Source organism: Argiope bruennichi, chromosome 2 (genome assembly GCF_947563725.1).
Source record: "Argiope bruennichi chromosome 2, qqArgBrue1.1, whole genome shotgun sequence".
In the NCBI taxonomy this organism is placed as follows: domain Eukaryota; kingdom Metazoa; phylum Arthropoda; class Arachnida; order Araneae; family Araneidae; genus Argiope; species Argiope bruennichi.
The window spans coordinates 49,741,638-49,759,264 of record NC_079152.1 but is presented as its reverse complement, the minus strand read 5'-3'; the positions used below and the strand labels follow the sequence as shown (position 1 = coordinate 49,759,264).

Below are 17,627 nucleotides of genomic sequence, written 5' to 3'. Positions count from 1 at the left end.
TATTCTCGCTTATTTAAATTATTCGTTGGTTTTTAATTGTATTTTTTTCAAAAACTTAAATATTTAATGTACGCTCATTTTTAGATCCGAACTCCAATATACTTGGGCAACTATGTTACATTAATTTGCGTTTTGGATTACCACCAGCGCATCTCTATGTCACTAGCCAATTAGCTCGTACAAGTCACTAGCTAATTGTGAACCTTACGTAAAAATCGTACAGCTACATCTCGAGTTTCCTACATTGCTAAATTTAGCAAACTATTTTAAACGAAAAAAAGATTTCATGTTAATGATAAATTTATATATGCTTTAAAAATTTATTGTATATACTACTAGCCGCAGTACCGCGGCTCCACCTGCATTAATGTATTCTATTTGTTAGTAAAAAAAAACATTCTTTCATATCTAACAGTTTTAGAATTCTTACATTAGATCCCTTAAAACATTTTTTATAACTCTTAACTCTAATTAATATAACTACTACTCTACTCTCTTTTTCCACTAAAAGAACCACTTACTAGATTTATTCCGCACATAAACAATAAAACTAATACACTTATCAAATAAAACCTTATTCAGAGAACTCAAGTTAAACAGCAAGAATACGTGCCAAATGGATGCATTGCAAAATTTTAAAGTGCTAAAATATGAGAAAATCAGAGCACACCGGTAAGGAAAGTAATAATTTCAAAATGCAGTATAACTGAAAGCGCATATTAATTTGTTTTTACTCTACGTATTACAAGTAAAATTAAAATACCTGGAGACTACAATTTAACATTAATAATAGCAGAAGCGGGCGAATTATATGGAATTGGAACTAATAAAATTATTTAAAATCAGAAAATTAACACGGCAATTGAATGAATGTCACTATTAAGGTTTCTTTCCCTTCTTTTTTTTTTTTTTTTAATGCAAGAATATTTTTTGTGCAATGACTGGTTCAGAAATTATGATGGAAAAACGTATAATCTTACAATTACCATTTTAACTTCTTTAGAATCGTGGAAAAAGGGTTTAAAACAACAGTTTAATCTTTTAGATGGTAAGGAACGTGTACGTTCGGAGCTGTCAAATGGTATGGAACTGCACGAAGTGGAATTTGAATTTATATATATGCCAGACTTCTTTGACATACCGTTTTGACGCCTGAAAAGAAGTTTTAGAAATAAAATAATAACAAAATAATCCCTTTTTTTATGAAAAGTTTCAATTCAGCTAGCACAGACCGGACTGGATAAATTGAATTTCCGATTTCCACTTTTGCATTAAAACTAAAATTTTAGAAACCGTGTGCTATTCTGAAGAATTTAAATGTTTCACCAATTTTTGAGACAAGAATGAGCATCTTCCAACAGTAAAACAATTCAAAATTACAGCACAGAGTCAGATATTGCGCAAACGTATAACAGTAATGACTTTCTATAATTCCGATTTCCATGCAGTTGTGACATCCTGAAAATAAGCTTCATTAGACACAATGAGCTTGCAAAAGGATTATAAAATAGTATAGGTTAAATGTCTATTACAATTGGAGGTTTTACACTTTTAAGATGCTTTCAAAACTACATAATGCGCTGGTACAAATATTACATAAAATTCGAAATGGTTAAATAACCTCTGTTGGGAGAATCATGAATGCAAGCTGTACGTAATAAAATCAAGTGAAATTAAAACAAATTTTTCAGCCACACAAACGGTCATTAAAATAAGCAAGTAAAAATAACATTGTATATGGGAGAAAGAAGTTAAAGGAGTATGATTTTGCTCCACTTGGCAGGAAAAGTGTTAGCAAATAAAGAGAAAGCTGAGATATAATCATTAGGAATACTAAAATTAAAAAGATAACGTGAAACAGTAAAAGAGAAAGAAATAGAATTGTTCAAATAACACAAAGTCAGCAACAATTCTGAGTATATATTCTTTGAAATTCTAAATAAGATGACGGAAACGCAGAATTAAAATGTTATCAGCTAATTTTAATATTCAATCATTTTATTCCAATAGACTGTTGTTCAATTTTAGTATAAAAAATAACCAATCAAATTTACTACAAAAATAGTTTGGGATGTCTTCAAAAAAAAAAAAATATGTCGAGAGTTTTAATAACACACAGACAAATTCTATTTAATAACCACGAATATTTGAATACTGTTAATTTAGAATTCCTATTTTGGAGCCTGAACTGAAGTGTTAGAAAGCTGACGCAACACATAAGTTGGTGGCAATGACAACCCGATTTCACGTGAACGTAAGGTTTAAATTAGTATGTAAGACAATAAATGCCACGTTAAAGTAGTTGCAATATAATATCTACATTCTTCTTAAAGTGCATAATTAAATATGAAAATACTATGAGACGCCTTAACGTCCATATTTTTATTCAGCGACTAAATAATCGAATATTATTCCGATATCGGTCCAAGATTTACACAGCTGCAAGTCTACTTTTGTTTCTCCACGATTACCACCACAAAAATTTGCAGTTTTAAAGCTAAGGATTGATAACTAGCTTGGATGAATCATTTCCGAAAATATTTGAACGCCACCTCAGGGAAAACTTCTGCAGTTTGCCTTCGGAAGAATACAGCATAGTGGACTAAGATACATGATTAACAAACAAGCGATAAAGTGTTTTGTAAGCATGTATGATCGGTAGATAATTTCTCTGATCACAAAGGGGATTTGATTTCTAGAATAGTCTTCAGAAACGCCTTACATGCGTCGCAACATATTTGAAGAACGACGTTGTTCTGGACAAGTAGGAAAAATAATTGCAAGGAATTATAAACAAGGGAGAAATTTCTACGAGCCAAAACCTTATTTCATAGAAAACCGTCTTAGAAATGATATATATGATAGTTATATTAAAAATTTTAACATTTTTTCTACCGTTATATTTAAAATGTTCCACTTCTAAGAAGAGGAAGGTCACGTCCGATAAATTTTTTAACATGATATATGTTTAAAGACTGAATATTATCTATAACTTGCGTAATGGACATTTATGATGTAAATACTATTTAACAAGGCTCTACAAGGCAAGCTGTTGAATTTAGAAATGTCAAATTAGGCATCCATTTTTAGAGAAGGAAGGGGTGAAGGTAGAGATAAATAAGTATTCACTAAAAAATTGATTTTTTTAAGTTTTAATTAGATATTAATTAAAAGTTAAAATTACTTACAAATTAGTTTTTTAATTACAAATTTATCAAAAATTTCGGATCATAGACCATTTCTGTATTGCCAAAATCGAAATAATTGGCTTTTAACTGATGTTACTACTTCCCCCAATTATTAAAAGATTAGTTTTTTAGCAAAACCCAATTTCCGAAAACTTTCTAAATTTAGTAAATTCTTCACAATAGTTTTTAGAAGAGTATGTATGTGCGCGCATTATCGTTGCTTTATAATTTAGTGTAAGTCATTTCAAATAAAATGAAAATAATTGAAGTAAAAAGCATAAAGAAAATAAATGAGGTAAAGCATTAGGCTAAGATGTCTCGAACTACAGCTTTGAATATTCTTCAAATTTCTTAATCTTTGAATGTGCGAGACCAAAAAGAAATTTATACAAAGCAAGACCACAGAAGTTCTCTCGTAAAATATTTACAGCGAAATATTTCCCAAGCGTTTTATATATGCACAGAAAGGACGGGAGGTAGATACTAAAATATTCAAAAGTTTCATTAAGTCGCTTTGCACTTTAACAAATCATTCTTGTAACAAATAACCATCAAAAATTCGAAATTCTTCAAAGGATATGCTACTTTTTAAACCTCACAACTTCAGCTGAAATATTAAAAGTTAAACTCCAAAACTCTTCCGCATTCGCAAGCTGCACAACTTTCTTAGCCTAGCGCGCATTCACTCTCTCAGATGGAACTATGCGAAAAATCAACACAACAAATACTATGGAAGATATACTCTAAAAAGAAGGAACACATGTCAGTGGGTCCTATTATATTATTTACAGGTTCACTCCACGAATTCAGTACAAGATGTGAATAGGAAATTTTCCTACCACTATTGTGTAATTACAATCAATTAGCTAAAAGGTTTCGCGTGCGGAAGGCGACGGCTTTGCGTCAGGAACAAGATGCGTAGGAAGGGGGTAATGAGCCGCCAACGCAAGGTGGGCTTCTCAAGGCGATGACTGTGCTCGAAAGAATTTGGGATATTGAGAAGAGAAATAAGGCCATCGGTTTGGCCTAGCGTAGGAACCGAAAAACAAAAGCTCTTCTAAACTTTAAAACAAGGGTGTGATATTTTTAAAACTTTCAAAAGAAAACAGGCATGTTTATATACTTTAAAAAAAAAATTTAATATTATCATGGAAAAGAATTTGTATAAATAAAAGAAAATAAATTTTAGAAAAATTTTGAAGTTAGGAAAGGAAAAAAATAAAAGCTGAAAAAGACATCCGACCGCCTAAATTCTGAAATGCTGACAGAACCGGATAGTTTCCGAATAGGATTATTCCGAAATTTTCTCACTGTTTCCCCAAGCAAGTAACCAAAAAGATAGAACTATGGCAGTCGAGCTAAAAGTTACTTTGTTTAGATTAGAAAACTTAAGAAATAAAATGCCCAAAAACTTATCAAATAATTTGAAAACTTTAGATTCTTGAACCCCAATGCATGCTTAACTTATGCTCTTCATTCTAGGGAGGGGGGGGGGGAATAAAAAAAATACCTTATACGAAACACTTCTTTAAAAAGTTTTTATAAACTATTTGCTTGTGATGCGTTAAATAGTTGTATTTCATATTCTATGCATTCAGTGGTTAAAAAAAAAACCGGATTCCCTACCATCAGTATGAAAATGGTAGCAGAAACCGAAAGTTTAACAACTTCTATTGTAATACTATTAAATAAATTCATTGCGAATCCCATGCTGATCCAATATGCTAAAGCAATGAAAGCTCAAAAGGAGTCGAAGGAGTACAAGCTTCTAGCAAAAAAACGGTTCTATTCCGGTCAAAAGCACTCGTGAAAAACGCATTTTTCAAGTATCATTAAATCAGTAGGTAGTGAGAGTGAAAGATCGGAGAAATAATTAATAAATCTTCGATTAAGATATTCTGAAGATTCTAGATAATAGCTTCCGTCAAAGCTGCCTGCAATAGAAACGCTAGAGATTGTAGGAAGTCCGAATGGAAAATACATTTCACGAAGCAGATCCATTTCTGTCATTTCGACGTGCCCGTAGGCAAGCCAACACTACCTTGGCCATCGCAATCATAAGATTTATTAAACTACTCACACATGCCAAAACTCTTGCCAGAATGCAGCTGAAGACCCTAGCCGGTGGCCAATGTACTGCAATAAACCTCCAAAATGACAGTTTGTAGAACTAAGTGTAGGTCATACTAAATGGCAACACTGTGCTCATCTCCACTATGCAGCAATTATTGATGATCTTACCGAAAAATGAAAAACTGTTGGCAACCAGGGACAATGCGAGAAAGAGAAAACAAAATAAGCACTTGTGATTCTGAAACAACCATTGCAAAGGATAACATTCGGGGCTTGTAAAATCAATGCATGCCTAGTAATTTCATGAGTGATTAAAAATGCAGGGTTTATAAGAATCCTAGAAAACAGTCTCATCATATTTTACAAGTCTTTATATGCACACATTTTCTTTAAACCTGTGCTCTTAAATTTGTCTTTTCTACTTCGTTGCTAAAATTTTGTTATTTTCAGTGATTTGATGCACATTGTGTAGGAACCCCCTCCCCATCGAGGTATTATGAAACTGACGTAGTAAATAACTAGAAAAATTAATTCCCAATTGCAAAAATAATTTATGACAACTCTGTTAAAAGAATTAACTCTAAACTTAATTAAACTTTATTTTATCTCTTAAGATAAATAAAATACTTATCTAATTTATTTTAAATTATTTTACGTATATCACATGGAGAATGAAATGCATAGTGAAAAGGGAACTGAAGAATTTTTGGAAGTGTTATGCAATTGTTCGAAGACAAGTTTTAAGTAAGAAAGAAGGTTTTGTTATGACAAATTGTAACTATGAAAAGTAAAAATACGAGACCATTTTTCAGCTAAATATTAGCAGATAGCTAAAGGTTTCCGCACATTTAAAATATTATATACATGTATATGCATTCCCTTCTTTATGCCCCCCCCCCCTCTCTCTGCATCAAGAATTCTACCAGTATGCCTTCTAAATATAGGAAATGTAATATTCTCGACTTAAGCCTTCTCTTGCTAATAAGAATAACTCGTACAGAATTTGACAATGGAAGCTGTAGTAGCAATTGTAGCTAACTGCTAAAAAATTTTAGTTGTAGTTTTGGACAATGGAAGCTGTATAAGTCTTAAAGTGTCCTGAAATTTGATTAAGACCAAACAAAAAGCTATCCAAATCTGGTGCTAATTATTTACGAAACAAAAATCTGCACAACATGATCTGCAGCATATGATGCTATTAAGTGATGATAGTGTTACATTCGGAAAGAAAATATTTCTTGTCGATAGCTAAGCCAAGAATTTATGTTTACCATTCCCAAGTAAGTCCTAGTTGTTTTAAGTCACCTTTTCTAGAAAAGATATAGTTGTTAACACAGCTGTTGAATGATACAGTAAGAGGGATTGCATTATGGCGGTAATTATCTCCTCCCCTGTAAGCAGACAGTTGCCCCGTTTGTTTGGCGACTGGGGAGATAAACCAAATAGTTTTCCTATCGCTTATCGTTGCCATTCAGCTATTGATGTAGACTATCAACGGAAGTAATTTCGGGGGTTCCTTCCTATCGTATTGGATTACCATCATTTTTATCATATGTCAACTATGTAATTTCTTATCGGTGTCAAATAATAGGAGGAGTTTATTCTTGGATCGCCAAGAATGCAGTCTCCAAACAGAAGTATCGCATTTTTAATTTTGTATTTTCTACAGTACATCCAAAGCGTCAAATCAAACTTAGATGAGTAGTATTCATAAACGAAACTATATTATAAAGTTCTAGTGATATCTAAAAAAATAATGTTTAAAATTACTTTATAACTAAATACTATGAAGAAAACAATTAGCTAAACTATTAATGATTTGCCACAGCTAAACAGACATGACATAATTATTGACAAACGATGGCATAACAATATACTGTCACTTAACAAAGTATTCTTAAGCAAAATTTCAAAGTGAATTGCTTGAGCAAAAACATGCACAGAGTGTATCAAACGTCTTACTAGTATATATTTGTTCCTCATTCATCATTTAAAATAATGCATTTTTATTTCTTCTTTAAAAGAAACTTCGTAAATAGTAACAACTTTTACATTGTATGTAATGCCTTAAATTCAAAATAAGTATTTTTAAGTTTTTAAAATTCCCGCGTAAAAAACGGACTAAAAATTTTTGGAAAAAAGATTGGCAAATGAAATGTTATTCTACGTATTAGATGGATTTTCAATTCAAAAAGCTACACGTGGGACCTCTTAATTTCAAGCCATGATCAGAATGGGGGGGGAGGGGTATTTTTCGAACTCAGAGGTCTAAAACGAGCAGATTCGTCAGAATCTCGGGTTCAAATTGATGATTGCAATACTTTCTTTATACTTCGCATATGAGAAAGTAAAAATGATAAATACATCATATCCCAATGTAAAACATAATCTGAGTGCGTTCCATATTAAATATGACAGTAGTACAGATTTAATTTATAAAGCTCGCAGATTATCCATTAAGAAACCGAAATCGGACCCAAATGCGGAATAACCGACTACATTTCAAAAATCCTGAAAACTAAAGTATTGTAAAAATCCAACATAATTTTGCATTTTATATATTGAATCGAAACCAAAGAAATTTCAAAAATTAATATATTATTTACATTTGATAATTTAGTCTAGTGAGCTCGAAATTTTGCGTGTTAAATACAAAGCATCATTCTTTTGCATCCCAGGAAACGTATATTAAACAAACGAAAGGTTACTATTAACAGCATCTTCCACCAACAACCAAACATCAAATGACTCATTTTAACTATAGTTTCATTTCAGAGATGTGCAAATATGAATCCATTACTTTTAGATACATTAGAATTATATATTGCAGTAACATTATACAACATATGATAATCATTGAGCTTTCGTCCAAATCGACAACTTAAGTTATTGACTATGATACAGTCATTACCCAATTCAGTTTTAAAAAGGTCAACAGTCCACTCAGAAAAATGGATGCACGAAATTAATGACAATCAGAAATAATGCGTTATACTTTGAATATTCGAGGAGATATTCATTTCATCAGTTCGTGAAAATTGGTACCGACAGAGATTGTCAAATAGCGACAATTCAATAAGAAAATTGCTGCTAACCCGAAAGAACGGATCAAAGTTCAAACGATATACAGCTGATGGGGCATAACAACTAAACACATGAGACATAATACTGAGAGAGAGGGATGAGAATTACCAAAACAATGAAAAGATTAGAAAGATCCTATTTTCGTATAAGGAAGACTTTCTTCTCAGGAACATTTATTTCCATATGCAACTACAGCAAAAAAATTAAGCCAATTTTATGTGCAATTTCGGGTTTAAATATGCAATAATCATATGACGTACTATCATTCACCTAAATGTCTTTTTTTTAAAAAAAAATTCTAGACAGTGTCCCATCAAATTATAAAAAAAAATCCAAAGTCCATGACCCAGTTGCAGTTAAATCTTTTTTCGATCACTGTAGATTTTGGAATAAATTAATTTTCAATGAAATTTAGAAACAATAGATATTTAAAAATACTCTTCAAACGCCATATAAATTTAGTAAGATAGAAAGATGCATCAAAAAAATTGATCGATAAATTAACTCTCTAATACTTTTGCAACAAACTTGCATAATCTCCAACGGCAGTATACATCTTAAAAATGTATAAAAAACAGTATTAAATAATAAGAAATCTAAATTATCTACACTCCTGCATCTATTCATTAATTTACAGAAATCTGAAAAATGCGTCATATTTTAGAACTACAATTCGAAGATACATGTATTTAGCATTTCAACTAAGAATAAGATGATCTATATAATTTTAAAAATACCTGGCGATTGTCTTTCATTTAGTATTTCTTATAATATTTAATCCGAATGGCAGGGATGTTTTTAACTAATTCTGAATTAAGAGTAGATTTTGTTATTAATAAATGCAAACAATAAAGGAAATTCAAAGAGGGGACATAATATTTAAACTGTAACTGAATTCTGATTCAATTTTACAACCTCATTTTAGTATCATTGTTGTTCTCGTATATAACTGAGCATAGGTGAAACTGGGCATTAATAACCACCCACCACCAACTAAAGAGTCAATTTCTTATAAATTGAATTTTAGTTTCAAAACTTTCAAATAAATCTTAAGTTATCTTAAAGCCAAATGAAAGGAACTTCATATACAAGTTTGAAACAGCGATTCTCAGAATGAAGTTTGACATACAAGTGAAGAAAAAAGAAAATTTAATTATATCAGACATTTGCTCTCAGTACTGCTCCTTTGCTTTCAATCATATGTGTGGTTAAGTACTTGTTAATGGTGTGAAAATTAGTAAGATTTATCTTAAACACCTCGCAAGAATTATTTATTGGAGGAAAACCTTTTCAAACAATGAAGAAAGATTTAACATTTGAAAATTACTTTTCTCTCATATTTCAAAGATAAAGTTGAAAACATTTTCATATATGCAAAATAGTATAAAGAAGCAAGATAATCAACAGTAAAATAAAAGTAAAAAATTAAACAAGTTGTCAAATAAATTCAAAATCCCTTCTCTCCTTTCATGAACATAGCAGGAAGTCAATTAAAATAATCACAACAATAATAATATAGAAAAGTTATAATCAGTCAAAACCTTAGATTAATATTCTTTTTTGAAATAACATAGAGACTACCTTAGGACAAATCTAGCAATTTTAAAACTTAGTCAGATGGAGATTACAGCAGTAAAAATAAAGTCTATCAGCTAAGAAGTCAATAACAAGAAATAAAAAAGACTTCTTGCGACTCTTTGCATATCCAGAATATAAGTTTAAACTGACTTTGATATGCAAGAACCAATTTATTTAATCAAAAATGCAAAGTGTCTCAACTTAACTTTTACCTGCAGAAACAAAAAATTATATCATTTTATTTCCAAAATAATTTTTTCTTGTCAACTCTTGAAATGCTTAAATGTATTCTTCAGATAATTCTGAGAAAAAAAAAAGAAAAAAAATCCCCATATAACATATATTAAAAAATTGTGTTAAATGAATAGAAATAAGTTTTCAGAAAAAATTCTCAAAAAAAAAAAAAAATTAGACATTAATTGTAGAAGAAACTGAATATTCTTAATACAGACCTTCAAGAATGTAATTATAATTTTTTTAATACTTCTTTTCACTAAAAAGCAATTAATTATCTAAAAAATAAGCGAATAAAACTCCACAAGAATATCCAGATAATGTAGCAACTCTTGCTGATACTGAATGTACATTACGTAAAGGGGAAGATTCAAAAGATTAGGAAAGCAATAAATGCAATGTACAAAGGTATTCTTATATTTTGGTTTGAATCAAAACAAAGAATTAGAAAACATGCTTTGAAAGTTTTTATTCTGCTTAAACTCAAAAATATTTAAAAATTTTAATTTGCATTAATAAATATGAAAGTACATTTACTTTAGTTAATTTGAGTTAAAATAACCAAGAAAAATTGTAGATTGAAAGATTCTTTAAAAAAAAAAAAAAAAAAAAATGAGGCCTTTTTTCTTTCAACCAATTCCAATTTTAATTAAACATCTTAAAATCAGTAATTCATCAAAGTAAAAGCTGAATACACAATTGGACGTCTTTAAAATTGTATAATTATAAAAAGTATAAAATTTTATTAACTATTCTAAAATATAAGTACATTATTCATTTAACTAGTAATATATATACAATAAAGTTTTTTTCATGATCTTAAATTTTACAATAATTTATCAAATAATATCGATTTTTTTTTTTTTTTTAATATTCACATTCCTTTAAAACATTATCTTTGATTAAAGTTTCAAACATTTATAAATGCATTTAATATTTTCACTGATCAGTATAACAAATAAAAATTTATTAAAGATGTATGAATTTCCTTTAAAAGCAAGTTGTGTGTTTTAGCAAATATTGGTAAAAAGATGTAGCAATTAAAAATGCACAAAAAGTTTTCATTCATCATTAACACAACATGCAAGTTAAAGGATAAATATTTATATATATATATATATATATATATATATATATATATATATAGAGCCAAAGATATTTAACATCAATATTCATAGGTTTAATTTGATAAATATAATACTTTCACGTATCGTGAATACACACAAAAAAGTAAAATGTAACAAATAATCCATATTCACTAGCTCAGTTAATTCATCTGATAGTCATTCTTTGAATCAATAACATTCAAAAACAAATTCTTATGACATATCATGAACAAGAATTACTGACAAAACTTCTAAATACACCAACATACTTATAACATGCAAATATATCTAGAAAAACCATTTAAGCTATATATTTAATGAAGAAATCTTTGGAATATAAAACGATTTTAACTGGTATAAAGAAAATAAAATTTTGAAAACTATTCAAAATTCATCAAAATATTCTTTTTGCTTCAAAACTTGGTTTATGCTGTTACAAGGATTTAGTTTTATAAATATGTAAATTCATAACATTTTCAAATAACTTCATACTAATCTTTCATAAAAATGTTTATATTTTTCAGATCATATATTCATTTAATTACCAAAAAAAAATCAGGCTTCTTTCTACATAGCCATTTTTTATTCATACTTTGTTATTTAGAGTAGAATATATACATAGCTTTTGTTTAGTTATTACTGATAAAACTCGCCATGAAAAAAAAATATTTCAAATTGTTCTGCATATTTAATAATATAATTAAATTTAAGAAAGAGCATATAAAGTATTCATTCATTTTTCTATCCTCAATAAAACTTCTAATATAACCTCCATGATACAAGGCACAGCATGGCCAAATCTATAGCCTTTGTGCCAAAAAAAAAAAAAAAATTATTATAAAAGGTACTAAAATGTTAAAAATTATATGGTAAAAGAATGTGTTTACCTTAAAAGGAAGAAACAATATACAAAGTAAAAATTTTGGAAACAATTGGATGAGGAATTCTACAAGAGAATGATTCTGGTGTGTTTCTTTCACTTAACCTCGTATTACCATACTTCAAACAGTATTTTCTCCCAAACATCAAGTATGTCAAATTCACAACTTCAAGCTTATAGTGAATTTACAATAAATCTTTCTAGCTCTGCCAATATACCAGTATGCAAATTCCTCTTTAACTCTTCTATAAATTATTTATAATTACAAAAATTTTGAAAAATTGCTATTCTAAATAACTATAAATGAAATTTCAGTAAAATCTGATTACTTATGAATACCAGACAGTTTGTTCAAGTTAATCATAATTCAGGAAAAATAATGTTAGTTAAAATTTACAAGTCCTTTAAAATAGTTATTCTGTAATCATTATTTTGAATTCAAATTATCAAATGGAATTTCATTTTCCCAAATGAAATTTCAGAGTTAAATGCTATGCTCTATTTGGAAGATAAAATTTGAAGTTAGAATTCACTATAAAATAAAAATTGGAAACAGAAAAAAAGTAAGGCGTAATATACCTATGAAGACTTGTCAAAAATAATAAGCTATTATTCATATAAAAAAATCAATAAGTTAAAATGGTTTTTATGTTTATTTTCAGTCAGAATAGTTGAGATTTACTAAATTGAATCTTGCAATGCTAGAATATTCAAAATGCTTATAAAAACTAACATGTCTCCTTAAAATTTCGTAAGACTGGCATTTACTTTAGTTTTAAAAGCAATTACTGAGAAGTAAGCTTCTTCTCTAAATCAGAAAGCTAATAACCAAGGAGAGACGTCAAGTATGCAGAAAAAATATTTTCAGACAATATTAATTCATTCCTCTTTGAGTTTTTTTTTCCCCCTTCAAGAATCTGTAAAAGTAATTTAACAGATCAGTAGTTTGCTCAAGAGATATGACATCCCCCCCCCCCATTCTCATAATATTTTATTTTAAAAAATGATATAAAAGTAATATGGTCTTTCCCAAGAGTATTCCCAAAATTTAGCCGGAAGGCCATCAATATATTATTTTATTTATAGAATGCTTTTATGTTTTGTTGTAGTGACATCCAAATTATAAATATTTTGTTTATTGAGCATTCATTTTAACTCACAACTTCATTTGATTTACAAATATCAAGCAACCTTTAAAGATACATAAATAATTATTCTTGAAGATTATGCAATCTATACTTATTAAATTCAAATCCCAAAGAATACAAATAATCTTATTGATACTTTAAAAGTTGACTTTTCTAAAAAAAATTCAACGAGCTTAAAATATGATATTTATATATGAAAATTTATCTAAATGTGACAATCTAGTAATTTCAAAAACTCAGTGGGAAATGTTAAATTGTTTTCTTTCCACATTTATAACCATAAAAATGTAGCATCTTTTTAATGTATTAAAAACTGCAACTTGAAATAATACATCCAATCCTATAACCTGCAAATTTATATTCTAATATGTACATAATAACAATAGTAATAAAATACCAATCTATGTTAAATTCCATTTTCACAAATTGTACGAAGTAAAAGTCTTTTTTATAAGGCATAAATGAATCATTCATTAATTATTTATTTTTGGCATTTTTATTAATAACTTCATAGAAGTTAATCTTTTTTAAGTATGTACTAGTATTTTCATAAACGTAAGCATTTTAGTAAATCTGCAATAAATCCAATTGCATTCTTATGTAAAAATGGAACAACATCACCATAAATTTTTTTAAATAACTTCGAGGTTTTAAGTTCCATTCTATCAAAATATTCAGAATGAGAAGAAAAAAAAAATTCAAAGATTGCAAGTCATCAAATATATAATAAAATTGAAAAATAAATATTTAGTTAATAAAATTTTAAAGATAACATTTAACATATTTCTTTCTAATAATTTATTAAATATATCTATTACTTAAATAAAATGCTCTAGAAAGCATAGTAGAAAATGTTGCTAATAATGCACTCAAAAAATTTTATATATCAACAATTCTATCTTTCACTGGATAACATTGGTCATTTGGAACTAAAATAAATAAACCTTTTAATGCAAATACATTATATTACTAATAAGTAAGCATGTACATATTAAATATGTTTTGCATCGTCTGATCATAAAAAGGAATTATGAATTCTCACTTAAAAGAAATCATTTAATATTTTTTTCGACAGATGTCATTACGAGAAGTAAAAAGAATTTATATATCATTGAAGTAGATAATACACACCCAAAAAATAAATATGTGCATCTGTTTATTTTTGTATACATATTTCAGACAAGTTTAAACGCACATGTCAACTCTTACAAAATACAATGGAAATCCTTTTATTCAAACTCAGTTAGGTGTGTTAGCACTGTCGCCCTCTTCATTGTTGACACATGCGAATAATGACTCAGACACTGCAAATTTCCTGCATTTCGTTCGATAAATGCAAAAAAAAAAAATAATAAGCATATATAAATAACCCATAGCAAAAAAAATTTCAATTCTTACCGCCAACAACGACTAACTTGTATTCAGTCATAATTTTATGAATGCCGGTTTACAATGGCTGGCAATAGATATCTACAAGTGTCCTTCACTTCGAAAAGTAAAAATCATAAAAACAGAAAAGAATTCAGGTAAATTGCACTTCCAGACTTCACAGTTATGCAGACTTCATTTCAAAATTCAAGCATTTAAATAAATTTACCAGCTTAAATTCTTAATTCCACCACCACTGATTACCACAACCACCTAAGGGCAAAATTTGAGTGTAGCAAAGATTCTATGCGACATCATAGATAATTTAACATAGCATCAGTTTCGGAATGAATCATTTTTAATTTGAAATACAAACACCTGAAAATGAATAATTAAATATAAAATCCTAAGTTAGAAGATGAACCTCTTACACAATATTCAATCTAAATAATGGAAAATTATTTCTAATTAGCTTTCGGAAGAATTTCAAAATAACTTCAAAAAGAGTATAATTTAAAAGCCTTATCCATGACGTCACATATTCTTTTCGACGAACAAATACAGGTGCCCAGCATTATGCTATAATGGAAAAAGGTCTTTGAAAGCCACGGATATATGAAAAATAACGATAAAAAGAATCTGAATTCAATAAATAATTTTCTTTTTATAGTACAATAAACACTGATTATGCTTTTTACTGCTTTCGAAAACTGTTGCGGCATGATGGTAAAGAACTAACTTTTTGGACTGAAGCAACGTGAATTTGAATCAAGTTATTGAACGTTACCGGATAAATTATTACTGTCATCAAGAGGAAAATGCTGCCTTCAGCAGTTGCTAAGTAATGGAATAGATAGTATAAAATGTAAGATTTTTTTTTCATTCAATGGATTTTTGTTTAAGCATGAAGGTTCGAACAACAGTAAATAAAATAATCGCATAGCACAAATATACTCCAATTTGAAATTATTGATAAAAATAACTTATTAAATATATAATTTTCTCTGTTATAAAGAAAAAACTTTACTCCATAGCATAATTTTTTAAAAAGCTTTTTTAAAAAATTGAATAGTAATAGGAAATTTTATTTTAGATTTTAAAATACAAATTAAATAACTGTTTTAAGTCCCAAGAGTCTGGTTATTCCCTCTTTTCCTGGGATGATTTCTGTCACACGTCCCAGGGGCCAGTTGATACGCTTCTGATTATTGTTTCCTACAAGAACAACATCAACAACAGAAATAGTCGACTTATTTTGCCGTTTTGGCTTTTGAATCAACGAACCAGACCTAAATCTTTTCCTGAGGTCCTTTTGCAAAGCAAGACGATATTTGATCCGTTTATTTAGCCTTTTGTGATCTGCTGCATCACAGTCGGGCACTCCAACTTCTCTAATGTCTTGCAGGAATAATGATGGTGACAGTGGTACAAAATATGAATATCTTTCTGAAATATAGGTGAGAGGTCTTGAGTTGAATATTGATTCACAGTTGCATATCCGTGATCATATCCTCATATGACAAAAAGGCATGACCTAACACCCTCTTTAGCACATTTTTCCGGCCATTTAAGATCCAAAAATGTTCTCTCAGCAGGTTAAGTAGCATTTGAGTTCCCACATGGCCATGTCTTTTGTGATTCCATTCTTTAGTTGGAGATGATTTCCGGTAATCAGCTTTCCTGCAATATCAGCTTCTATGAGAATTTCAATTGGACCATCCAAATCTTCTGCCAAATGAATGTTGTGGTCTCTAAGTTCTTTAAAATGTGACCCTTGTTTTCTATATAATATTGAGTCACAAATCACTTCCTGTCCGAGTATTTCAAAATGACAGTTGTACTCCTCTGAAACGCTTGACAAATAAATCATGCACACATCATGTTGGCAGGTTGAGGTATTGGACCCACCGAACAGTGATTGTTGTAAATACTCTCTCCTTTTGGCCTTGTAATTCATTTCTTCAGCTGTTGCTTTCAGAATATACGACCGCTGAGATCCAGAATCAATGATGGCTCGAGTTTTACGTTTAGTAGTTTCTCCTCTCACAAGAATGGTTAAAGTTGTAAGAAAACATTGGAATATTTGGACAAGTTGGCCAAAGCTTCGCCATGTTGTATCACTGATTCTTGAACTTTAACATCTATATGGACAAAGGAAGAATTGGGTTCTGTTGACAATATTCTACACAAAAATAAATGGTGTTTCTTCCCACATAATTGGCAGTTGAACTTGGAACAGCACGTCTTTACTCCATGTCTCTCTCTCAAACACAAGAAACAGCGACGGGCCTTCTCTACAGCACTTGGTTTTTTATGCAGTTTAGAAGCTTTTTTACAGTTCCGTTAATTATGTTCCTCAGTACCAAAAATACTGTTTCTTCTTATTGAGATTAGATGCCAATAGATCAGTTGCTGGTAATACTCTGGTTTGAAACTTTTTCTTGTTAAACTCTCGACTGCTGTTGGAAAAGCTGAATGTTTTAGATTGATCAAAACTTTAGGAAGCTAACAAAATCCTTTCTTCTCCCTCCACTTCATCCTGAAGGAAGTCTAAAAGCTGATCTAGATCATTACTTGGTATTTTCTTACTTAAGAGGTATCTTTTTCCTCAGTTGTTAAACTACACGTCACCTCCTCACTCACTCGTCTATGTGTAATTCGGAATCGCTCCCATGTCTTTAATAGAGATGCATAATCCACGATTTTTTGAATAACAAATAATTTTGCTACTGTTATATTTAAATACTTGTTCCAAATATCGGTTATTTCAATCATAGTATTAAATATAAAATTTATTAATTGTAATTAATACTTAATTTACTAATTTAAGTAACGTGTGATTGAATTAATTTATCTATTTCAGCTTACTTCTTAAATTTGATTTTTTTTTCTTCAAAACTATTTATTTCATTTCTTTATTGGAGTAAACCATTTTCTGAAAAATTTGAATTAAATATATATGTTATTT

The 17,627-nt window shown here is 29.3% G+C and overlaps 1 protein-coding gene across 2 annotated transcripts in view; it reads right to left on the bottom strand.

Annotated features, from left to right (window-relative positions):
- Nucleotides 1-14,974, bottom strand: part of LOC129960356 (GTPase HRas) — a 47,202-nt gene extending 32,228 nt beyond the window's left edge. The window contains exon 1 of one of the 2 annotated variants that reach the window (XM_056073758.1): nt 14,690-14,974. In XM_056073758.1, the coding sequence (XP_055929733.1) occupies nt 14,690-14,720 (31 nt within the window). In that variant the 5' untranslated portion in view covers nt 14,721-14,974. The remainder of the gene's footprint in view (nt 1-14,689) is intronic. The other variant, XM_056073749.1, reaches the window with a different exon arrangement.
- Nucleotides 14,975-17,627: the final 2,653 nt, after the last annotated feature.